The sequence below is a fragment of the Leptonychotes weddellii genome, chromosome 1, assembly GCF_054177405.1.
Source record: "Leptonychotes weddellii isolate Sample4059 chromosome 1, ASM5417740v2, whole genome shotgun sequence".
NCBI lineage: Eukaryota > Metazoa > Chordata > Mammalia > Carnivora > Phocidae > Leptonychotes > Leptonychotes weddellii.
The window spans coordinates 1,002,574-1,027,607 of record NC_138369.1 but is presented as its reverse complement, the minus strand read 5'-3'; the positions used below and the strand labels follow the sequence as shown (position 1 = coordinate 1,027,607).

General features: G+C 60.3%; 2 protein-coding genes across 5 annotated transcripts in view; both read right to left on the bottom strand.

The window, feature by feature from the left end:
• The window catches only part of SCAMP4 (secretory carrier membrane protein 4), a 22,525-nt gene extending 3,184 nt beyond the window's left edge, over positions 1–19,341 (bottom strand). The window contains exons 1-6 of one of the 4 annotated variants that reach the window (XM_006743708.3): positions 19,232–19,341; positions 12,878–12,925; positions 9,477–9,605; positions 9,085–9,241; positions 7,822–7,923; positions 1,244–1,361 (exon numbers count right to left, since the gene is read on the bottom strand). In XM_006743708.3, coding sequence (XP_006743771.2) covers positions 1,244–1,361; positions 7,822–7,923; positions 9,085–9,241; positions 9,477–9,605; positions 12,878–12,884 — 513 coding nt within the window. In that variant the 5' untranslated portion in view covers positions 12,885–12,925; positions 19,232–19,341. Of the gene's footprint in view, positions 1–1,243; positions 1,362–7,821; positions 7,924–9,084; positions 9,242–9,476; positions 9,606–12,527; positions 12,850–12,877; positions 12,926–18,822; positions 18,942–19,231 lie in introns of those variants that run through there. The other 3 variants (XM_081828628.1, XM_081828538.1, XM_081828688.1) reach the window with 3 other exon arrangements.
• Positions 14,178–19,296, bottom strand: ADAT3 (adenosine deaminase tRNA specific 3). The gene is made up of 3 exons (XM_081828431.1): positions 19,232–19,296; positions 16,256–16,605; positions 14,178–15,647 (listed from the first exon to the last, which is right to left on the bottom strand). Exons 2-3 carry the CDS (start codon positions 16,536–16,538, stop codon positions 14,563–14,565), a joined length of 1,368 nt encoding a protein of 455 aa, XP_081684557.1. The 5' UTR covers positions 16,539–16,605; positions 19,232–19,296; the 3' UTR covers positions 14,178–14,562.
• Positions 19,342–25,034: the final 5,693 nt, after the last annotated feature.

Below are 25,034 nucleotides of genomic sequence, written 5' to 3'. Positions count from 1 at the left end.
GGGGGAGCTAAGCGCGTCCTGTGGGACACCCCGGGAGAGGACTCTGGAAGCTCGCGCCTGGTGTCCCCGCCCCCGCCCCCCACGCCTCTGCCCTGAGCTCATTTGGCTTCCTATCCTCTCTGTATAAACCACGGCCGTGGGGTCGACCGTCTGCTGAGCCCTGGGGGTCCTCCCGGCACATCCCCGCGCCTGGGCCTGGTCCCAGGGATGGACACAGGGGTCCTCCCACTGTTTAGGAAAAATACACTCTATTTGAGTCCACAAATCTTTCCTCTCTAGCCCTATAGGCATTTTCAATTAGTATTTGCTTTCTAATTTAGAATGTTTGCTGAACAGAAGTCCCTGATTGGACACAGTCGGCTCCTGTGTGGGCTTGATCCCGGAACCGTGTTTAGATTCATTCACAGTGTGTCTCCTTTGTGGTTTCTGCAGTCCCCCCGCCCCCGCCCGTCCACACAGCTGAAAGCCTTTGGGGTGCACATATGGGGGGCGTGGAACAATGCTCCTGTCTTCCCACACAGCCGGGTGCAGGGGGAGAAAGCCTACTAAGCCAGAAAACGGGCTTTCAAAGCTAGAACCTTGTGGCAAAGGGCTAAAGAGATCCAATCACAGCCCGCCACACAGCCCGTGCTGCGGCCCAGCGCTGGAGTGACGCCCCGTCCCTCTGCTTTCCCGTGGAGACTCCACGCACATCCACAGGCTCTGACCAATACCTGAGGGCTGCAGGCCTGGCGTCCACCCCCGGGAGAGCCCACGGCTGCCCGCCAGCTTTTGCAGAACGAGCGTTCTGCTGCAGTCTCCAAGCACCTGGGGCCGTACTGCCCACGAGAACTTTCCGTGATGGTGGAGACGGCCCACCAGCCCCACGCAGCCAGCAAATACTTGAGATGACGTGGGTGTAGCGGATGCCCCTGGGTTTTCAGTTTTACTTAATTTTACTTAATGTGAATTTAACTGTACGGGGCGGCAAGTGTCTAGTGGTGGCCAAATCGGGCAGCGTGGAGCACACCCAGGGCCACACACGTGCTGGGGCCTCTGGCGGGTGGTGCCCAAAGGCGGGTGTGGTCATCAGCTGCCCACACCATGCTGCTTCCCCAAGCCTGCCTGAGTAGAGGTCAGCTCGTTCCGGGACATTCAGTCTCTCGCTCCTAAAACAGGGATGAGAGGAGCCCGCAGAACTCGGGGACTCAGGCGACGGGATGCATGGGAAGATGCTGGCAGTCCCAGGACCCAGGGGCCTTACCTTTATGATCGCGATGGCCATCATGGCAGCTGACATGGAGAACATGATGGCTGGAAGCAGCATGACCACAGCAGCTCCAACACTGGTCTGGAAAAACCCGACTGCCGCCAGCCAACCACTGCAAGGGGCAAGAGAGAGCATGGGTGCCAGCACGTCGACCAAACAAGGGCCCAGCATCCTCTATATGTAAAGAGCACCAACAAATCAACAACAAAAAAATAAACGCTTAGCAGGGAAATGGGCAATTGGTACGAGGACTTGCAGGGGCCAGTGAACACACGAAACGATGCTCAAACCCAGCAACGAGGAAAACATGTTAGAACGGGGTCTCTGCATTCCCCTGCCACGCAGGCGAGTGTGCTGTGTGCAAGGGGCTGAGGAGAGGAACCCTGCCCTGGTGGGAGCATGTCCCTCTGCGGGGACAGTGGCAGTCATCTACAAAAAGCCCTACGTGCTCGGGGCGCCTGGGTGGCTCAGATGGTTAGGCGTCTGCCTTCGGCTCAGGTCATGATCCCGGGGTGCTGGGATCGAGCCCCGCATTGGGCTCCCTGCTCCGCCGGAGGCCTGCTTCTCCCTCTCCCACTTCCCCTGCTTGTGTTCCTGCTCTCACTCTCTCTCTCTGTCAAATAAATAAATAAAATCTTTAAAAAAAAAAAGCCCTACGTGCTCATTTCCTGCACCCAGCTCTCCTCCTCCTAAGAATTCATGCCCCAGAATTCCTTGTCTTCGTGAAAACCCGGGAGCATCCTCAGTGTTCACCAGCTGCAAAGAACACAGATGTCCGGGGTACCACAGCCACTCGACGGCATGCCGAGCAGGTGTTGAGGAAGCGAGAGGGGAAAAGAGTTAAAGAGGAGCCAGCACAGCAAGACCCCACGGGACCTGTTCTGTCCTGTACACGTGTGGACGAACACCCACACTTGCCTCTTGGGGTGAGATGTGGGAAATAAGTGTATTTTGGGATTTTATTTTTCTGAACAGGTAATAAAAATACACAGCTCAACCTCCAGGGACTTAGAAGACTGTACAGTAACTAGGAAGTTAGCACTAGGTTTGCTATTATTAACTAACCCACGTGCTTTATTCAGGCGTCCCGGCTGTCTCGCGGGCGTCCCTCTGTTCCAGGAGCCCGCCACGCGGCCACATCCACAGATCAGCCAGCTAGGCCCCCATTCACCCGGGCTGTTCCAGCCCCCACGGCCACACACACACTGCCACCCAGAGCCCCGCAGGAGCGTCAACCCCGAGAAGCAGAAGGTTGCGTCCAGCCGCCCCCATGGGAGCCCTGCCACACCCCACACCGGAGCCGTGATGCACCTGCGGCCGCCCAGTTCACACGAGGCCAAGCCCTGTGTCTCTGGAGGCTGCCTGCGCTTGCGTGCGAGTGTCTGTTCCCGCCTTGGGTAGCAGGGCAAGTACTGGGGTGCACTCAGCATGCATGGGTTTCCTGTAAGCATCTTCCAGAGACCATGCCACGCTCCGAACAGAAGGGAAGCTGCGTGTCCTCCCCACCCAAGTGCCTACGTGGGGACGGCCGAGGAGCCCCTGGGCCGCAGCCTCATTCTGTGCTGGGCGCTGGGGACGGACCGCCGCCCAATCCCACTCAGCCTGGGGGGGCTGGGAAAGCCACTGGGGGCCTCAACTGGGTCAGGGAGTCGGTATGAGGTACAGCCAGGCAGCCGGAGGGCCCAGGCGGGTGCTGGGTGGTTGGAGGCGCCCAGGAGGGCAGAAGCCCTGGCTGTGTGTGGGGGGGGTTGTCACTTTGGGGACTAGTGTCCTCCCAACAGGTCTGGGGCACTGGGGAGGGGCCAGGCGGGCGGAGGCCCCAGCCTGAGCTCTGTGGCCTCTGGGGAAGTAAAGGCACGCACGGGCAGGAATGCGGGACACGGAGCCTGCTCCACAGCACCCGCCTCCCCGCAGGACCAGGGCGAGAAACATCTCAGGTACGACCCCGGGCGACAGCGCTCGGGCTCTGGCCCCCGCCAGCTACACCGGGGTGAGCGACGGAGGCTGCTGCATACCATCTGCACCAGGAAGAGGCCAAGGCGTCCGCGGCAGGGAGCAGGGAGGATGCAGGGAGGCGAGGAGATGGAGGGCGGGGCTCAGGGAGGGGATGAGGGGCGCCAGAGCTCCCCCAGAGCTGCTCAGGCCGGAGCTCGTGGGGCTGGAACCAGGGAGAGGACAACAGGGCGTGTGAAAAGACGGAGTGGAGATGCGAGATCTGGGGAGTCTGGCCAGTGGCCGCGTCCCCAAACAGCCCCGCGGCTAGCGCACACACGACGTGTGGAGACATGTGTCACAGCCAAGGCGCTAACAGGAGCGCATCCCCCAGACCCCCCCAGGCCCATGGGCACGGACGGGAGCGCACGGCACGTCCCCCAGACCCCCCCAGCCCATCAGCATGGATGGAAGCACAGCACGTCCCCCACGCACCAGAGCGTCCCTCGGCCGCGGACAGGAGCCAGGCGCCCTCACACGCGGCCCTGGGGACGGACCCCGAGCCCACGATGCTCAGGGAGGGAACCGGACATAGAAGGCCACACAGGGTGTGAGTCCACGTGGGTGACACGTCCGGAACGGGCTCATCCACGGACGGGAAGGGGGCTCGTGGGGGCCGGGGCTGGGGAGAAGGTGGGGAGTGACCGTTGATGGGGGCGGGGACGCTCAGGGAGGGACCCGGACACAGAAGGCCACACGGGGTGTGAGTCCACGTGGGTGACACGTCCAGAGCAGGCTCATCCGCGGACGGGAAGGGGGCTCGTGGGGGCCATGGGCTGGGAGGGGGAGGAATGGTGAGTGATGGCTGATGGGGGCAAGGTACTTTGGGGTTGACAGAACATTCTTGAACTAAATAGAAACGATGGTTGCAAAACCTTGTGGATGCACTAAAACCACCGAGCTGTTCACCATTAAGAGCGAATTTCTGGTCTGTGCCGTGTAGCTCGCTAAAGCCATTATTCTAAAAACCAAACGGCAGGGAAATGCAGGACGTTGAAGCCTCCCTCTCCGATAAATCAACTAGAAAGAAAGGAGGGGTGCAAAGACTGGGGAGAGCCTGAGAGAGAAACGGACCCGCAGAAGCATGCACACCCCATCGGGACATACTGCCAAAGCAAAATGCAGTTCAACGCCGCATGGAATCCTGAACAGGACATTCATGGAAACGCGGGGCTCCAAGGACAGCCAGCCACCAGGACAGCAGCGCCAGAGCCGCACTGACCTCCGGGAGCAGCAAAGACATCAGATGCCGACAGGTGTGACCACCGCACTCTGTCCTGTCTCTGCACCTTCCTGAAAACCCCAAAGTGGCCCAACATGAAAACCCTATTACGGGGCGCCTGGCTGGCTCAGTCACTCCCCGTCTCCAGGTACACAGCACTGGGTGTCCCTCCTACCGTCTCCCCACTGCGGGGGGAGGTCGGCACCCTCACCCCGGCCTCACCCCAGGGCCCGGCCCAGGCCCCAGAGCCTCCTGCTCTCTGCCCCTCCCTCCGAGGTCCTGCCCTGGAGGCTCCAGGAGCAGTCTGAGGGTTGGGGGCCGAAGAGTCAGGACGAGGGGTGGAAGCAGCTCAGGGGTCCCCTCTGCCCCAAGGAGCACTGCAACCGAACTGGGCACGCTCCAAGTAACCGAATCTATGGGGGACACACATGCCTGGAGCGTGAACCAGAGACCCCACAGGAAACGGGGTGTCAGAGCATACGACTCTCCTGTACCAGCACCTCTTCTTCCAGCTTCCTCTGCTCCTCTGGGGAGAGCCTTTCTTGACCTCTGCCAGGAGATGGCCAAGAGAATGCAGCTGCCGCCCCCCAAGGGGATCATCCACAGGCTGCACGTCATGAGCGTCATCGTAAACCCACTCACAAGACACATCGCTTAGAAATAAATAAATAGATAGTAATTTAAAGACTTTCTCTTTCTAATTTTTTAAACTTTCAAGCAGGCTCCACGCCCCACGTGGGGCTGGAACTCACAACCTTGAGAGTTAAGAGTCGCACGCTCCACCGACTGAGCTGGCCAGGCGCCCCTAAAAAGCCCACTTAAAAAGCCACAATTTAGGGCACCTGGGTGGCTCAGTTGGTTAAGCGACTGCCTTCGGCTCAGGTCATGATCCTGGAGTCCCGGGATCAAGTCCCACGTCGGGCTCCCTGCTCAGCAGGGAGTCTGCCTCTCTCTCTGACCCTCCCCTTTCATGCTCTATCTCATTCTCTCTCTCAAATAAATAAATAAAATCTTAAAAAAAAAAAAAAAGCCACAATTTAAGCGAGAGGGGAGCGTGAAGGAATCCAGGGTGGTTTCTCAGGCGTGAAGAGTAGTGTGGTCTCACGCACTCGGGCGTCCCGGGAGCATGCCCTCTGAGGATGAGCCTGACGCCCCAGGGAAACAGTACCGGTGGCTGCTGGGCGCAGAGACCGGCCGGGCCGCAGCTGCAGCCCACCTGCCCCCTGGCGGTGGGCCACGAGCCTGCCGCCCACCAAGGGCCAGCAGGGCGGGAAGACCCTGGGCTGGGCTTCCGAAGGGAATGTGGTTGGCAGGCCGGCTCCTCGGGGTCCCCACTCCCTGCACCGAGCCCTGGGGAGGCCAAGGGGCTCGGGACCAGTGGGGCCTCCCCGGACCCTCGCCCAGTGGCCCCGCCCCACCTGTGCGGGCCAGTACCTAGCGAAAGAACGAGAGCGATGACAAGCTTTTTACGAGAGCAGACGGGGCTACAGCCCCGACCGCAGGTGCTGTGTTCTCCTCCTCCTGATTTTTCAGGAGAGAAAAACCTTTCAGAGCAGCTCTTTGCCCAAGCTCACCAGCTGGTTGGTTACCTGTCCCCTGCCCTGTTTGGCCAGCATTCCAGCAAGAAGGAAAACTCCTGAAGTCCCCTTTCTGCAAGCCGACCCCCGAAGAAGGTGCACACCACCCCTGTCCAGTGTGGAAACCAGGGTGGGGTGGCACTGAGCAGAAAAGAGCTCGCATGGCAGGCCTGAGACTTCCCTCCCCAGAGGGCGGCTCGCAAGGCTGGCCCTCGGTGGTGTCTGGAACCGACTCCAGGCTCCCACCACCCTCGCTGCCGGGGGGCTCGGGTCCCTGAACCGTCTGTGCAGACACGAGGTTCAGGCTGAGCGCCTGCTCCCCTCCCGGAGTCTGGGGTCCCGACCCAAGCCGGGCAGAGGGGCCCGCGAGACCAACCCCTGCAGAGAACCGGGCACTGGGTCTCTGCCAGTCCCCTGGAGACCACACCTCACACACGCGGTCCCATTGTTTGGGGGGGAGCTAAGCGTATCCTGTGGGACACCCCGGGAGAGGACTCTGGAAGGTCTTGCCTGGTGTCCCCGCTCCCACCCCCCACGCCTCTGCCCTGAGCTCATTTGGCTTCCTATCCTCTCTGTATAAACCACGGCCGTGGGGTCGACCGTCTGCTGAGCCTGGGGGTCCTCCCGGCACATCCCCGCGCCTGGGGCCCCAAAACAGTCCTTCACTGGCCCTCCAGACCCAGATTTGGGAGGGCATCAGCCAAGAAGAAACCCGATACCGAGGGTCCACACAGACCTCATCTGCTCACCGGGCAGGAAGGAAGCAACAGGGGAAGGCTGTGCTGAAAACAATCCCAGGGGAGAGCAGAAGGTGACTCGTAAACTTTGAAAAGGGGACGGAAAACACAGAAAAGAACAGACAACAGGAAGGAGCCGAGGGGCACGCTCAGGATGCCACAAACACCCTAAGGGATGGCAAACGAGAGGCCGCACAGGGCACACCTGAGCAGACAGGACTCCAGAGCACGGACAAGGCCGAGCACGCGCACGCGCAGCCTCACATGTCGCCCACAGGATACTTGACACCAAAGACACGACCCACGGCCAGCCAGCAGCCCCACGGGCACCCACATTCTCGTCCTGGGACCTGGGACGTGTCCCCAGAGGGAACCGTCACAGCCCCGAGGAGGGGGTGACCCTGGGTTTCCGGGGGGCCCGGCGTCCTCACGAGGTCCTCAGGAGAGGGAGGCAGAGGATGGGAGTCCCAGAGATCGGCAGACCCCACGCTGCTGGGGGTGAGGATGGGGGGGGGCCGCGGGCCAGGAAGAGGCCGGAGCCGGGTCTCCCGGGGGGGACCAGCCCTGCCCGCGCTGGGGTTTGGTTCCATGAGGCCCACGTCAGACTCCTGACCCCAAAAGTGTGAAGTAACTGTTTAAATCACTAAGCTTGTTGTAATCTGTGACAGCAACCACAGGACTAGGTATAAAACCTTAAAAGCAAACAGAAAACCGGCTCTCCCTCGATGGCAGTGTCCCAGGAGGCCATCCCGGGGAGGCCCTTGTGCTGTCCGCTGAGCTGCTCCTCCCAGACACCCCCCAGGCCCACTTCCCAGCCTTCCAGGTGCCCATGAGTGCGTCCCGGGCAGGAACCTCAGGGGCAGGCCCCGGGTGCGCGTGGGCAGCAGACCCCAGCCCCAGCCCCGTGGGTGCCGCCCCGAGAGCTCACGCACGAGGGCACACGCGCCTTATCTTACGCCCTGGGAGACTCGGGCTCTGCTGTCCCACAGTGAACGCGCGTCACACCCCTGCACTGCAGCCTGGGCTCCCGGGGGCCTGGCTCACCATGCACCCCATCCCGTGAAGCCGATCGCCTGGATGACTGTCAAAACAAACTGGGCTCCAAAGATGAAGAAGAACGCCATGAAGTTGAAGGAGCTGTCGGCTCTAGAGAGAGAGAAAGAACAGCTGTCACGGCAGCCCGCGTGCGGCAGGACCAGCGGGGACGGGGCTGCCACCCTCCCCAGAGGTGCCAACCCGAACGCGCCATCCCACGCTGCTCAGCCTGGGCTTGGACTCTACAGGGCCACCACACGGCTTCTCTGGGAAACACTGCGCCAACAGCTTCCTGGCTGCAAAGGGGTCTGAGAGATCTCAGAGAGAGCGACAACGCTCATGTGGGTGCTGGAGGTTAACCCGGGGGAAGGCGTGTCGCAGATTTAAGGGGCTCTGCATGCTCCCTGGAGGACGGGGGGCAGCCGCCGAGGGGCCGCGGCGCAGGCCACTGAAGCAGGACGGGGCCTGCAGGACCCTGAAGGCAGTGGGAGGAGGCAGGGCGCTCGCAGGCCGTCAGCAGGCCCCGCGCGTTCCTGAACGAGGCAGCCGGAGCCAGCCCAGAACCTGGAGGAACGGCCTGTCTAGTTCCAGCACACACGTGGGTTTCTAGGTCTTGTCTCCAAGGAGGGCCTCAGGGACACTGTCTGATGGACTCTGAGAGCCCAGGATTTGGGAACCATCTAGGGGCAAACACTGCAGCTCCTGAGTAACAGGGGGCCTGCTGGGGGCGAGTGTCCACAGACAGGAGCGAGGCACCCACACGTGCGGCCCCGGGGACGGACATCGAGCCCACGATGCTCAGGGAGGGAGCCAGACACAGAAGGCCACACGGGGTGTGAGCCCATGTGGGTGACACGTCCAGGACAGGCTCATCCACGGACGGGAAGGGGGCCCGTGGGGGCCGGGGCTGGGGGGTGACAGCTGACGGGGATGGGGTTGCCTTGGGGGTGATGGAATGTTCTGGAACTACACAGAAGTGATGGTTCCACAACCCCTTGAAGACACCAGAAACGCTGCTACGAGTAGGTGAGCGGACAGATGAGTTAATTACTAAAAGACAGAACAGGCCCTCGTTGGCCGTAGTCTGCAGCCCCTGGATATAAGCTGTCTCCAAACCCAACAGAACGGTTCTGGGCACGTGCGCAAGACGCATGGCCGGCAAGGGCGCAGGCCCCGAGCGTGCGGTCAGGCGTCTGGCTCCTGCCGGTGCTGAACACCAGACACTCCCCGAGGCCCCCTCAGAAATGCAGCCCGCCCCACGCCCCAACTTACCGGAAGGCCTTGTACACAGGCCGGAACCAGCACACGTAGCCACAGGGGGAGAAGAGCAGCAGCCAGACCAAGGCCAGGCCAACGTTGGCTCCCGAGCCACCACCGATCCACCAGGCCAGGCAGGCGACAAGGTTGACCCCCAGGGTGGCACAGTAGACTGGAGAGGGGGGTGAGGAGGGTGAGCGGGGACGGAGGGTGGCAGGCCAGGACCCCTCCCACCCGCCGGGCTCTGGTCAGCATGGGAGTCACGGAGCCAGAGGAGGACTCGGGACATCACCGTATTAGAAAGGCGAGGTTCAGCCCAAAATTCGGGCAAACTTTGTGGTGTGGGCTGTCCCGGGCCGGGGTCTGAGTGGTGCACAGGGAGGCCCCGCCCCCGCCCCAGGGCTCACACAGCCACAGCCGGTAGATTCTCTTCACCAGAAGCTGGTGCTCGATGGGGATCTCGTCGGAGATGTTCTGGTAGAAACAGGGCTTCAGGGGGATAAACTTGGGCAGCGGCGGGAAGTTGTTCTCCTTTTCTGCAAGGACAGAAAACACCAGGGAACGAAACCAGGCAGGGAGCCTCAGTGACAGCCCCAAACACGTCCCCGTCCCTGTCCTCAACCTGCAGACATGTCCCCTCATGCAGCAGAGGGGACCTTATCAGGGCCCCCGAGGACGGGGTGACCCTGGGTTCCCGGGGGGCCCGGCGTCCTCACGAGGCCCTCACGATGGGGAGGCAGAGGGTGGGAGTCCCAGAGATGGGCAGACCCTGCGCTGCTGGCGGTGAGGACGGAGGGGGGGCCGCGGGCCAGGAAAAGGCTGGAGCCCGGCGGGGGGGAGACCAACCCTGCCTGCGTCTGAGTTCTAGGACTTCTGACTTCACAACTTGAAATGGTAAATGTGGTTTATTTATTTATTTTTAAGATCTTATTTATTTATTTGAAAGAGAGAGAGCATGAGCAGGGAGAGGGAGATGGGGGAGGGGGAGAAGAACAGAGAGAAGCAGGCTCCCCACTGAGCAGACGTGGGGCTCGATCCCAGGACCCCGGGATCATGACCTGAGTGGAAGGCAGACACTTCACCGACTGAGCCACCTAGGCGCCCCAGAAAAAAGTGGTTTAAATCACTCCGCCGTGGTCATTCCTGAGAGCAGCCAGAAAAGACATGCAGACTTGGTGGCAGAGCCAAATACCGTTAACACCTGACTCCAGAGAAGATTCTGGCACTCTGAATGCATGAGCTTCCTGGGGCAGCTCTGACAAATGACCACCAGCCAGGAGGTTCCAACCACGGGACTTTATTCTCCCCGGTCCCGGAGCGCAGAAGTCTGAGGTCGAAGTGGGGCAGGGCCACGCTCCCTTGGAGGCTCCAGGGGACAGTCCCTCCTGGCTCTCCCAGCTCCTGGGGGCTCCAGGCGTCCCTTGGCATGCAGCCCCATCACCCCATGCCTGCCTCGGTGGTCACGCGGCCACCTCCCCTGTGCGTCTTTATGAGAACACCCGTCGTTGGATTATGGCTACCCTCCTTCAGCGTGAGCTCCTCTTTACTAACATACACACAACGATTCTGCTTCGCAATAAAACCCTACTTCACGGGTACAGGGGTGAGGATTAAACACGTCTTTTGGGGACAGGACTTAGCCTGCAGCACAGTATGGTCGATGATACCCCTCAGCCTTTCAACAACATCACCCCTATGGCAGGACACGTCTCCTGAGCACCTCGGAGGACCAGGCTGTGAACAAAAGACGGGGGGGGGGCTGCCCTCCTGGCCAGGGGGAGACCAACAATAATCACAATGAATGAGCAAGTGTGGCGTGCTGGAAAATGCTGCGTCCGTGTTGGAAGGGGGCACCAGGGATGTGTGTGCTGGGGGGTTGCTTAGCTGTGCTCTAAGAGAAGGGCAGGGGCGCCCCGGGGGGCTCAGTCGGTTAAGCATCTGACCCTTGATCTCAGCTCAGCTCTTGATCTCACAGTCGTGAGTTCAAGCCCTGCATTGGGCTCCATGCCACGTGTGAAGCTTGCTTAAAAAGAGTCGTCAGGGCGCCTGGGTGGCTCAGTTGGTTAAGCGACTGCCTTCGGCTCAGGTCATGATCCTGGAGTCCTGGGATCGAGTCCCGCATCGGGCTCCCTGCTCGGCAGGGAGTCTGCTTCTCCCTCTGACCCTCCTCCCTCTCATGCTCTCTGTCTCTCATTTTCTCTGTCTCAAATAAATAAATAAAATCTTAAAAAAAAAAAAAAAAAAGAGTCGTCAGGGGGCGCCTGGGTGGCTCAGATGGTTAAGCGTCTGCCTTCGGCTCAGGTCATGATCCCAGGGTCCTGGGATCAAGCCCCACATCGGGCTCCTGGCTCAGCGGGGAGCCTGCTTCTCCCTCTCCCTCTGCCTCTCTCCCTGCTCATGTTCTCTCTCTCTCTCTGTATCTCTGTGTCTCAAACAAATAAATAAAAAATTAAAAAAAAAAAAAAAAAAAGAGTCGTCAGGTTAGCCCCCTCACTGCAAAAGTTGGTATTTAAACAAACACTCCAGGGGCGCCTGGGTGGCTCAGTCGGTTAGGCGGCTGCCTTCGGCTTGGGTCGTGATCCCAGGGTCCTGGGATCGAGCCCCGCATCGGGCTCCCTGCTCAGCGGGGAGCCTGCTTCTCCCTCTCCCTCTGCCTGCCTCTCTGCGTACTTGTTCTGTCAGATAAATAAATAAAATCTTTAAAAAAATAAGAAATAAAAATAAATAAATAAATAAACACTCCAGAAAGCAAAAGAAACAGGCCAGTGCGTTCTGGCCTCAGTCTGAGTGCCAGCTGATCGAGAGGCAGTGGGGAGATCAGGGCCGGAGGGGTGGACAGGTGGAGGCAGACCACACCTTACTGGCCACGGAGAGGCCACAGGCATTTACCACGTGACACAGGAAGCCACAGCGTGTCCCAAGCCCGAGCAGAGATGGGAGTCGATCCCACTCTGAGCTTGCCGGCTCCGAGCCCCTGCGATCAGACGTGGGAGGAGGGCCTCCCCGGCACGGACTCACAGCCTCCATGCCACGGTCACCGGTCACTACCCTTCAAGGCTCCTGTCCAAGGCCCCAAGAGGACCCCACCTGGCCCGCGGCCCCCGGCACCCCTCTCCTCCCGATGTCTGACCCCCACCTCTCCTGCAGCCTGCAGCAAGAACGGGGCGATGCTTCCAGCGGTCAGGTTGCTAGCACACACTGGGACACGGAGGTGGGAACCCCACCCCCAAGTCACACACCCTCTGAAACCCTGCTTTCTCGGCAGGGAAGAAGCCCCGGGGCAACATTCTGTGCACACTTAGAACTTGGGCACCCGGAGCCCCACCCCACCCTCCACCGAGTACAGGGGCAGATGCTGGGACGGCAGGGGTGGAGAGGTGTGGGGCGACCGTGCGCGGACGGTGTGCGCTCCTGGCGCCTCACCGTGGCCTTGGGGCCCCAGGGCCACCTCACTTTACCTGCACACTCCATCCCTCCTTCCGAGCAGGACGAGGTGGGCACACCGTGAGAGAGTGAGCGTGTCATCTGACGCGTGTAGGTATGACCCCAGACGCCCGCACCTCACACGTTACGTTGACGTCCACGACCAAGTGGGCCCCAAGGCAGAAAGCCTGGCCAGGCCGACAAGTGCCATGGAAACGGGAATCTATCTCTCGTCTGGCTCAGACCGAGGAAGTGACCCCAGCACCCTCCATGCAAGGAGGAGAATGGTGTGTGCCCCCCCCCGGGGGGGCATTAGGGTGGGTCTGGCCACTAGGGGACACGTCCCAGAGGATCCCCCGCTGCAGGGCCTCTGGGGGACACTCACCAGACATTTCCGCCGTGACAACTGGGCGGGGCAGAAGCCTATGGCCACCTGGAGGGGAAACAGCCATAGTCAGGAGGTCCCCGAGGCCGTCGGGGGACCCCGACCCCAGCTGCGCGCCCAGCAGCAACCGCAGCTAGAGACCTCACCTTCAGAGCCCCCCGGGCCGCGTCTGTGCTGGAAGGGGAGGGGTTGGGCTGCTGCCCCAAACACACCTGGCCGGAACCAAAACGTTTCTGGGACCCCGTGGGCCCACCCCGCCTCCTCGTCCCCAACCCCCCCAAACTTCTCTTTATCCATGAACAGCTGCACGCACCTCCTCAGGGCCACTGAGAACGGGGTTCGCGCTCACTGCTGTGGAACATTACACAAGTCACACAGCCTCTCTGGTCTGCACTTCTGTCCCTGCGAGGCTGACAGAGCTGACAACCTCGCCACAACCCAAGTGGGGCAGCTGGGGACGCACCTGGCACCCGGTGCCCTTCCTACATGGAACCAGGTGAGCTGGCGTCACGGAGGAGCCCCGGAGAGCAGGCTGCTCCCGACGCGTACACCTGCGGGGACTTTGCCGGCTCCCTCAGGGCCCTGTGCTGGGCACTGCCATCTCCAGGACATAAGCCGGGCTCACGTGGCCATGACCGCCTCACTGGGATGGGAACCCATGGACGACTTCCTCACCCAGTCTATGTAACGAGGTTCCAGCGACACTAGCTCCCAGGGTCCACGCCCCCTCCCCAGGAGACCCTCTCTGGCCCGGCCCAGTCCTCTGTGCCCACACGCCTGGTGGGCTCACAGCCACCCCACTGCCCGTCCACGGCACTGGCCTGTGGGCAGACCCCCTCCCCTGCCCTGTGCCTGTGGGCTGGCGTGGGCCGGGAGAAGACCCCTAGGGCTCAAGGGGAGGCTCAGAGCAGGGATGAACTGGGCCCCACAGTGGCCCCATGATCCAAAAATGCACCTTTGCCAGACAAACCCACGTTGGTTCTAGTGCTGACGGCTCTGCGGCTGATCCCCCCGCCCCGCCCTCCATGAAGAACAGGAAATGGGACGACAACCGAAGAAGCCTTTCAGGGAGCTGACTCCAGGCTGACAGGTGTGCCCCCGTGTAAATACCCACTGGCCAGCCACACCCTTCCAGACCCAGGACACAGGCAGGGAGGCGCCCGGAGAGGGGGCACTCTTCCCCCACTTGGCTCAGAAGCTCCCCTTCCCGTGCACAAACCCTAAACCTTGGCAGAAGTGGTCACCTAACCCAGGTGCCCTCGGCCACCATGGTCCCCTGCCACTGTCAACAGACGCCAACCTGGTTTGGGGCTGTTTATTTTCACAAACAGAGCCGTCTCCTGACACCCGGGACGGAGGAGATTCTGTCCCGGCAGACCCTCGGGCTTGGGGCAAAAGGTGGCTGGTTGGAGAAGTCCGAGTGCCCAGCCCCCCGCCCAGGCTGGACCCCACGAAGCTCAAGCCCAGGGAAAAGCTCAGTCGGGGCAGAAACGCGTCCCCACACACCAGCGGGAACAGCGTGGGGTCCGGCCTCGGGGTGGAGACGCGCGCCGTCCTTAACACTGACCCGCAGGGTCACGGCCGCCTGGGCGACAGTGAGAGAGGCGGAGGCCTGCCGGGGGGGCCCGAGGGGAGGCTGAGCCGCTGGCGGCAGGGCAAGCTCCAGAGGCAGCGGGCACGGCCGCCTACGAGCCAGGGTCCAGCCGGCGGCACTGGGCCTCCAGGACCCCACGGAACACCTGGAAGCGGTGGTTGAGATCAGGCCGGGCGTGGATGCGGAAGCGGGTACCCAGGGCGCCGTCGGGCGAGGGCGCCCCATAGAAGACACGCTGCACGCGCGAGTGCACCAAGGCCATGGCGCACATGGCACAGGGCTCGCGGGTGACGTAGAGGTCGTAGCCGGTGCACACGTAGGGCAGGCTGTCCGCACGCACGTCCCCGTCCTCGTCCAGCTTGCGCACAGAGCCCACGCGGACGCCCAGGGGGGCGAGGGCTGGGGCGAAGGAGCAGGCAGGGTAGGGGCCGAGGTCATAGGCGCCCCGGCCCTGGCCCTGGGCCACCAGGTCAATGCACACCATGGTGGCGTGCAGCAGGGGGCTGGCCGTGTTGCTGCAGTCGTGGCCGGTGGCCAGCACGCGGCCGGAGGACGGGTCCACCACCACAGCCCCCACTGCCCTCAGGCCCCGCGCCGCCGCCTGCCGCGCGGCCCACACAGCCCGCTCCATGTGGCCCTGCATCGCCGTCTGCTCCTGCGCGGAGAACAGCCGCCCGGCCAAGGCGCGAGTCACCTGCCTATCCTCGTGGAAGGACGTGGGCCAGTGGGCGCGCGCCTCCTCGAACTGGCCCCTGGTCAGGGGCGGCCGGGCTGGCACCGGCACCAGGAAGGGCTGCCCCAGGCCCCGGGGGTCCACGGCCGGCTGCGGGAGGAGCTCAGCGAGCGATCTGGCACCTGCGGCCGGCCCCGCCAGGCACAGCAGCAGCTCCAGCGCGTGCGGTCGGCGGGCATCGCGGCTGGGCCGCACCCTCTTGAGGTGAGGCTGGGCGCGCAGCGGGTGGACGGCCGACACCTCCCGGAGGAGGCGTGACGTCTGGCGCTTGTCGAGGATGGGTGCGGCGTAGGCCAGCACCAGCTCCACGTCCTCGGACTGCTGCTCGGACAGGACCGGGAGGGCTTGCCACGGCTCGGGCTCTTGCTCGGGGCTCCGGGTCTTCTCGTCCCCACGCTGCTCCATGAGGCCCGGGGCGGGGTCCTTCCGCGGCACGGCTCCGACTGTGGGAGACAGAGATCGGAGCAGAGCATCATCCGTCAGGTGCAGAAGGCCCGGGTGAGCCGGAGGAGTCCGTCCCAGGTCCCAGGAGCGTGCGGCATCTGAAGGCTCGTCCGAGAGCTCGGCCCGCAGAGAACGCATCACCGGCCATGCTCGCGCTCAGATCCTGCCAACTCTTGGTTTGCAGAACTTAAACCGTCACTGACAACTTTGTCCCCCGTGACATGTGTCACCGTGAACAGGCACACCGGGTCTCGTAGACTCAGTGAGAAAAAGCACGAACGGTCTCGTCAACTGTCTTCATGTTGGCCATGTGCTCAGGTGACAACACTAATTTCACCTGTTTCTTTGTGCACTTTTTGGGATGGTGGCTTCTAGAATGTTTCACGTTATGTCCGTACCTCGCATTGTGTCCCTGTCGGTCAGGATCGGCTCGGATAACGTCAGACCTCAATTACTGGTCATCTCGACGTGACTCTGGAGAATCCTTGTTGCCACTGTGTGCCCACACCACACGGCCTGCTGGCATCCTGCAGTGGACCGCCCCCCTCCCCGCCCCTCCCCGTGGACTGGGAAAGGCTGCAATTGTCTGACAACTGTGGGCTTCTACCTTTCACGACGCGCCTCCCAGCACGCTCCTCTGCTGCACAGAACCGCGGGCATTCATCAGCCAGGCCCGCTGGAGGGCACGGGACATCCTCGCCCACCGCGCTATGTCCTGAGCTCACGCTACAGTCTGGTAAGCACGCAGAACCAGGGGCGCTGGTGGCAGCCACGAGGACTGGAAGGCGTAGAGGGCCCCTGGTGCCAGGCAGGGCCCACCGGAGGGTCCACGGTGCCGACTCTGAATCTGCTCCCAGCACACACCATGCCCAGGACCCCACAGCCCGCATGGGCCGCAGAAGCTCCCAGTCTCCACGGCAAAATACACGTCTCACTTGCTCCTCCAAAAGTACAACTCTGTCCGATGAAAACAAAACAGGTGACAAGTAAAGGAGCCTGCCACTGGGACACTGCTGGCCGGGGTGCCGGCTCCTAGGTGGGGTGGGTAAAAACCCCAGCAGTCACTGTCCAGCCAGCAGCTGCTCCACTCCACGCCCAGCCACGCGCCCAGGAACACGGAGAACACACGTCCACAAAGAAGCCTGCACACGCCTGCTCACGGCAGAGCGTCCACCAGCAGCCAGAAGGTGCGCTCACGGCCCGAGTGTCCTTCGATGGATGAACAGATACACACACGGTCCCCCACGCGCAGGCATGTTACTTGGCCGTGAACGGGAGCAAGGCGCCCACGCACGCTGCCCCGGGGACGGATCCCGAGCCCACGATGCTCAGGGAGGGAACCAGACACAGATGGCCACACGGGGTGTGAGTCCACGTGGGTGACACGTCCGGAACAGGCTCATCCACGGACGGGAAGGGGGCTCGTGGGGGCCGGGGGGAGGGGGACTGGGTGTGACTACTAACGGGGATGGGGCTTTTTTGGGGGGCGGGTGGAATGTTCTGGAATAAGACTGTGATGACAGTTCCACAACCCCACAAATGTCCTAAAAACCACAGATCTGTCCGTTTTAAATGGGTGAACTGCCCCTCAGTGAAGCTGCTAAAAAAAACCAGGGAGAAGTAAGGACGTGGGGAGGGGTAAGGACACGGGGCAGTTGCCAGGTCAGCAGCCTCCAAACAAGGCCCAATGCCTCAGATGACAGCTGCTGGTACCGCAGCCGCCACGTGTCCTCCTAATGACCCAGGAGGGAGCTTGGGGAACTGTCCCCTTTCTACAAGACAAGATGAGGCTCTGTGAGCCGGAAGGACGTGCCTGGAGCCACAAGGCAGGGAAGGCGACTCAGGATCTGACCAGGCAGTCATTCAACCGCTCTCAGACTGCCTCCTGAGCCCACTCCACAGGTACGGAAGACAGCTTCCGCAGACGGGGTCCCGCCTGAGCTCCCAGGCCCAGCGTCCAGAGGGGAGAGCCAGCCCAGTGGCAAACAGCGTCCACAGACCAGTGTTCTGTTTCAACACGCCAGGGATGTGGAGTGGGCCGGGAGCCGCGGGGCACCTGGGCTCCTCTCTTTTTTTTTTTTTTTTAAGATTTTATTTATATATTAGAGAGAGAGAGAGAGAGAGCACAAGCAGGGAGAGTGAGAGAGGGAGAAGCAGGCTCCTTGCCGATCAAGGAGCCTGACATGGGGCTCGATCCCAGGACCCTGGGATCATGACCCTAGCCGAAGGCAGACGCTCAACCAACTGAGCCACCCAGGTGCCCCACCTGGGCTCCTCTCTTGTCCGCTGCTCCAGATCGAGCCCCAGCCTCTGGCACCTGGCCGCCTCCACACTCCCCGCACACACCCTTGGCTGTTCTTGCCAGCTCGGTCCCGTCCCTGGCACCCCCGGGGCAGACACAGCCTGCTCGGAACAGCCCGTTCACCTGCGCTGTCGCAGCGCCTGTCTCTGGCACCGGAGTCCTGGGCCGGGAGCAGGGGGCCCTCGCCTGCATGGGAGCCCACAGGGTCTGGTGGGCCAGAGACACAGGACCCTAACACAAGTCCCCTGGGCAGCTTAGGGCCCCCCGCGGCCCCCACCGCAATCGGGGTACTCTGGAACCCTGGCGCTGGGAGCAAGCAGGAAATGGCACCGATTCAGGCAGTGCAGTCGCCCTGCAAGGCAACACCCCGTAAACTCACTCAGGCCCCATCTCACCAGGGGACCAGGCAGGCAGGCCAGAACCTGGGTGTGACCCCACCCTCAGCGTCCCCCTCGGAGAAGTGGGAACCCAACACCATCACGCAGGGCAGTCTGAGCCAGGAAGGGACGCAGGCCACACGGGGCCCCACACGAGGTCCCCGGCCCGGCGACGCCCTGTGGGGGGCGGCCAGCGTCCCGGAGGGCTCCTCGGAGGCAGCGACTCACAGCGCGCCCTGGAAGGCAGGCAGCCCTGAGCAGGACAGCCAGCGCCGGAGTCCCGGGCCACCCGCAGCGCGCCGGGGGCTGGTTCCAGGGCGCTGCCATCTGAGCCCCTGACAAGCTCCCCCCTTGCTTATACGGACTTCTCCTACGGCGGGGCGTCCTGCCACGCGCCCTTCCGTGCACGAAAGTTCCAGAACGTCGGGCATGCGGGGTGCGGGAGGGAACCCCGTCTGCCCGGAGCCACGACAAGAGAAGACCCCGAGCACTCACACTGTCGGTAAGCGCTGGGAGAGGCTCACGTCTACCCACGTGGCAGACGCCTGCGGGGCGGGACGCCAGTAATCGCGCGGCCCGGAGGCAGGGGGCTGGCCGCGATGACCCCAAGCACGCGCGCGGGGGGAGGGGGCGAGCGGAGCAGCTGGACGCACGGGGCCTCCACCCCCGGCCGCAGGGGCGCGCGCACGCGCACAAGGTCTACGGGCGCGGGCAGCGGCGGCCCGCTGCCCGGCCGCCCCGCGCGCACGCGCACACGCGCCAATGCCCCCGGCTGCCTCCTCGCGCCCGGCGCGGCCGGCGTCCCCCGCCAGCCGAGATACGACCCCCCGCCCGTCACCACCCCGGCTCGCCGTCCGTGGGAGCCCGGGTCGCGAGAGCCGAGCCCCCGGGGCCCCGCGCTTACCTGACGAACCGCAAGCGAGCGCAGCGCCTCACAAGTCTTAGCAACCGACCGCCTGCCCCGCCTCCGCGCGCGCCGCGGGGCACGACGGGAGCGTAGTTCTAGGGGCGGGGTTGGCGGGGAACAGGGGCGGGGCCGGAACTACAATCCCCACAAGGCTGCGCGCCGGGCCACGGAGTGCCGCCCATCTCCCGAGCGCGGCTCGGGAGACCGGCTGGAGCGCCGGGAGCGCCGAGTTGAGGGTTCGAGGTCCGGAGAAGAGGACCCTGGGGGCTGTTGGGGAAATCCGACTAGAGAGACTGAGGCAGAAGCGTACACGACACCCTGCAGCGCTCCTCGAGCCCAGTTTGCTGCTGCCACGCGGCTCCAGAGGGGCCGCCCGCCGAGACCTGCGTGGTCAGGTTCTCATAGTGGTCTAGGACTGGGCGACTCTTGGCCTCAGTTTTCCCACCTGTACAGTAGGCGAAGGTCTCGGGACCTCTTGACTCTTTAAGGCAAAACATGCTAATTTTATGAGCAACTCCAGGGATTCATTCTGGTCAAACATTTATTGGGCGCCTGGGTGGCTCATTTGGTTAAGCGACTGCCTTCGGCTCAGGTCATGATCCTGGAGTCCCTGGATGGAGTCCCGCATCGGGCTCCCTGCTCGGCAGGGAGTCTGCTTTGCCCTCTGACCCTATCCCCTCTCATGTGTTCTCTCTCATTCTCTCTCTCTCAAATAAATAAAATCTTTAAAAAAAAAAAACAGATTTATTAACCCAAGGATTCTCTACATTGCGCAACGTTTGGCGACATTTGTTGTGACCCGGGGGCGGGGGAGGGTGCACTTGGCATCAAATGGCATCAAAACCTGGAGGCCAGGGATGTCGTTCAACACCCTGCGGTGCACAGGACACAACCAACCCCAAGCGTACACAGCGCAAAGGTTGGAAGATCCCGGTTTGACCCCATTGCTGAGTAAGGAGAAAAATTCAGATCTAAAAGGGCCCGGAGGGGCGCCTGGGTGGCTCAGTCGTTAAGCGTCTGCCTTCAGCTCAGGTCATGATCCCAGAGTCCTGGGATCGAGCCCCGCATCGGGCTCCCTGCTCTGCGGGGAGCCTGCTTCTCCCTCTCCCACTCCCCCTGCTTGTGTTCCTTCTCGCTGTGTCTCTCTCTGTCAAATAAATAAAAATAAAATCTTTAAAAAAATAAAGAAAGAAATAAAAGGGACCTGAAGGGGGAAATTCCATGTTTCCATTGTCTCCCTGTTTCCTTCCTGCAGGAACCAAGGAATTCCCCCTGAAGATCTGTCAAATGTCTATCCTGGGAGGGGGCGGCTGGAGGGGAGAACCCTCCTCCCCGGGGTTCCTGCTGCCCCCAGGCTCCTCAACCCTGCAGGGCCCTAAGAATCCATCCCGGTGGATTCCCTTCCTTTGCAAAGCATCGCCTCAAGTCCCCATTTATTCCTGGGAAAACAACACTCCAGGAAACAATTTTGCTTGCCCCTGGTCACCTTCCTTTTTCTCTTCCAAATAAAGTCAGATTAAAGTGTGCTTTTGTTTTTTCTTTACACATCTCTCCAGCCCTGGGTGTGCCACTCAAGCTAGCCTAGAGCGCCTGTTTTGCTGATTATTTTTTTAAAATTCCAAGGTGTTTGATTGGCATGTTGTTAAAAGCAAAGACTCAATTTTCTTCATGTAAAAAAAAAAAAAATGAATCTCTTCAATGTATTTTTCTGCCTATTTTTTTAAAGATTTTATTTATATTTATTTATATTTATTTATAGATAAAGGGTGGGAATTCAAGTATCAACGGGTGAATGAATAAACAAAACATGGTCCATCCAGACACTGGAATATGATTCAGCCTTAAAAAGGAAGGGATCCTGACCCCTGCTACAACGAGGATGGACCTTAAAGACACTGTGTTCAGTGAAATAAGCCAGACACAGAAGGACAAACACTATGATTCTACTCGTATGAGTCCCAGATAGTCAGACTCATAGAGAACGAAAGTAGATGTTGGGAACCAGCGGGGAGGGGGGAGGGAGAGTGACTGCGAATGGGTATGGAATTTCTTTCTGGGGTGATAAACATGTTCCATGACTAGATGGAGTTGATGGTTATGCAATAGGGTGCATGTGCTCTCTATGCCTCTCAAGGGTACTCTCTAAAACAGTTAATTTTATGTTATGTGAAATTTGCCTCAAAAACATTTTTAAAGACATACAGGAAGAAAAGATCTTTGGGGCACCCGGTGGCTCAGTCAGTGAAGTGTCTGCGTTTGGCTTGGGTCATGATCTCAGGGTCCTGGGATTGAGCTCTGAATCGGGCTCCCTGCTTAACCGGGAGGGGGGGGGGGTGTTTCTCTCCTCCCTCTCCCTCTGTCGCTCCCCCTGCTTGTGCTCTCTCTCTCTCAAATAAATAAATAAAATCTTAAAAAAAAAAAAAAAGAAAAGAAGATCTTTGCTTCCCTGTGTCCTGTCTGTGTGCCACCTCCATCTCCTTGCAGGCCAGGAATGGACCAGTTCTCTGAAATCCTCTCTCTGCAACCTTCAGAGGTTGGCTGGCCCCCAGCCCACCTGTCTGCTGTGTGAGCGCCACCCCCCCAACCCAGGGGACCCTGCTGTCAGGCTGTCCATGCAGACACCGGGCCTATAAAATGCATCCCTGCATCCACACAAAGAACTCCACTCTGGGCAGGAAACCCAAAGGACACCTCCCCCACCCCAAATCTTCCTAACAGAAGTCAAGCACAGAGTGCATCCAAAGGGCAGCGCTGAGACCAGGAGGGGAAAGGCAGTGTGGTCCGGTGAGCAGAGCCAGGCGGCCTACAGTGGCCCAGAGCTGGAAGCCCCCCACATGCAAGGGACTGTAAGTGTTGTGCTTTGCCTGCTAGGCACCTAACTCCTCTTCTGCACAGGACAACCCACCTTTTTTGTCCATACAGTTCCCGGGACTGCTCTGCCGCCTCAGCCCCATCAGTCAGAGCATTTCCCTCCCCCTGGGCTCGGCGATTGGTTCAGAAATGGAGTTGGGACTCAACGGAACCAATGAGAGTCAGCTTTGGGATTTTGTTTGAAATGCAAGCGGAGTTCTTCTCATTGTGCTGTAGGGTTAAAGCCTGGAGCTTCCAGAAGTAATTTTTACTACCCAATAGTGGAGCTTGTCTGAGAATTAAGCCCCAACAGAAGAGAACAGATCCCAAGGGGAAAGAGAGGTCCATGCCTTGGTGACGTTGTTTGAGCGCCTGGATCTAGCCCTGCCTGAATCAGGAGCCCTTGGGCTTTCCTGCATTTTGTCTTGTTTGGTGTGGTTTTTATGACTTAAGCTAATTTGAGTTGTGATTTCAGTTCTTTATAAACCACGAGCTTCAGTCAATAGGGTCCCTTCTGTTTTGACATTGCTTGTCATGTAGCGCCTTTCACAAGTCACGTGATCCTCAAAACTCACGGTGACAGGCAAGTCGTGCCCAGAACCAACAGGTTGGGAAAACCTGGGAATTGTTTCCCCAACTGTAAGCTGAGTGGCAGCAGAAAGTGCCCCGGAGTGTCGGAAGCCTGGGTCGGCTGCTGACGGGCGGGAGGGCCATAAGCTCTTCCATACAGCCACAAAGCAGTCAGCAGATGAGTCTGGAGAGGGGACGGGTGTCCCCACAAGCCTGCCCCTCTCTCCACGGGGCCAGGGCGAAAATCAACGTTCCTCACGCCAAGTTGTGCAGCTTTTGTTGATCTGGCTCATCATCCTGTTGATGTCTGAGGATGCTCTGGACGTTGGTGTGCGCCAGGTGCTTCCCACTCTGTGGGGATCCTCAGACCAGGCTCTTCCTGGAAACGCAGGGGGGAGGGGTGGAGAGCATTTCCTTCAATGCCCAGGGAAGGCCGATGAAAGCCACTGGAGATCCGCAAAGAGGGAAAGTTGCCGCGTCCTGCTTCCTGAAGATTATAGGACACTTTGCTGCCCCCAGCAGGTCTCTCTGCTCGTCAGCCAGACCGCAGGGGCGCTCCTTGCCCCTCTAACGCTCACGCACCCACACAGCTGATCACAGGCCGACCATCTGTCACTTCCCCCGCAGCCAGAAAACACTGGCTTCTGAAAAACAAACTGAACTGTCCTAAAGTTCTGAAACCCAACCTCTTTGCTCACATCTCTTTAACCCTTACTTGGCACAGACTTATAGAACCCACCTGGTTCTCTGCTTTCCCAGGCCCCAGAGCTGAGATTAACAACAACAATTAGTCACCATTAATATTTACAGAGTGCTTGTTTCAAAGCACTTGACATCATCTCCTTTGTCCTCACGGCAATCCTACACAGCAGGGCGGCAAGTAGCCTGGTTTTAAAGATGAGAAAACATTGCATCCACCGGCCTTTGGATCATTTGACGCTTATGATTAGGTTTATGCGTGTGCCTTCCCCACTCACACCCCAAGGCAGGGTTTGCTTGCAGCTTGCATCGAGGTGCCCTGTCCAGACAGGGCCTGAGTTCCACGACCTTGAATGACCTCTTCACGATTCATGGGGCTGGAAATGCACCCCAGGGGGCACAGAGTTCCAATGGACCTCGCCAAAAGCCCGGCCATGTGGGACTGGGGTGTCGGGAGAAGCCCCATTTCGGGTAGTCCTTATTCTGTCCCAGCCTACCCTTTTGTTTGATTGTCTTCCAGCACTTGTTACTACCTGGTGATATCTTACTTATCTAGAATGTCTGCTCCACCAGAGCTGGCAGTTCTGTTCATGGTGGTGTCTGCATCTCCTGGCCCAGGGTGAGTGCTCAATACAGGCGGCCAGCCAATGTTAGGATTATTATTATTAATATTTTAACAAGACAGACAGGATCGCCCACGCATCCCCTGAGGAGCCCTGTGCAGCCTCCCCAGCCGCTAAGGATCAGGCGGGCACTGTTGTCACTCACCTACCAAAGGCAGCATGTCCCAGTCCCTGGCTTCAGGTCTGATCAGCAGGTGCAGTGACTAGAACACTTCCCAAAACATCCACACCCACAGCCTTGCCCCCCCCACCATCTGAGGGACCCACAGCCTTGCCCCCCACCATTGAGGAACCCACAGCCTTGCCGTCCCCCCACCATCTGAGGGACCCACAGCCTTGCCCCCCCACCATCTGAGGGACCCACAGCCTTGCCCCCACCCACCATCATATGAGGGACCTGGTGTCTGCTTCAGATCACTCAGGAAAGGCTGGGTGGCCTCCCAGCGGGGCCACCACAACAAGCACTCCTTTAGAAATGCAGATTCTTGGGGCGCCTGGGTGGCTCAATCATTAAGCATCTGCCTTTGGAGGGTCATGATCCCAGGGTCCCTTGTCAGGCTCCCTGCTCAATGGGAAGCCTGCTTCTCCCTCTCCCGCTCCCCCTGCTTGTGTTCCCTCTCTCGCTATGTCTCTCTCTGTCAAATAAATAAATAAAATCTTTAAAAAAAAGAAAGAAAGAAAGAAAGGAAGGTAGATTCTTGGTCCCCACCCCGCACCTGCTGAATCAGAAACTCTGAGCTGGGCCCCAGCCATCTGTTTCAATGGGCCTCTCCTGGGGATTCCAGTGCCCCCCTCCCTCAACTTTGAGAACCAGGCCCTTTCCTCCCCCCACATTTGCAATGTCTGGAGATGTCTGTGGTCATCAGGACTGGGGTTACTCCTGCCACCGAGGGGGTGAGGGCCAGGGCTGCTGCTGCCCCCCCACCACAGTGCCCAGGAGGCTCCCACAGAGAGTCACCTGCCCAGAATGTCAGCAGGGCCAAGGGGGACAAACTCTGCATTAATTGTTTGGAAAATATAATGGTCTGACCCCTGCTCACGCTGGACAGCAGAGTAAA

Coding starts and splice junctions, on each gene's coding strand:
- ADAT3 (XM_081828431.1), bottom strand. CDS start 16,538: ATGCGGGCTGTGGGGTCCTGGGCATGGTGTGTGCTGGGAGCAGATTCA. Junction 15,648..16,255: donor TGGGAGGCGCGTCGTGAAAG/GTAGAAGCCCAC, acceptor TGTCTCCCACAG/TCGGAGCCGTGCCGCGGAAG.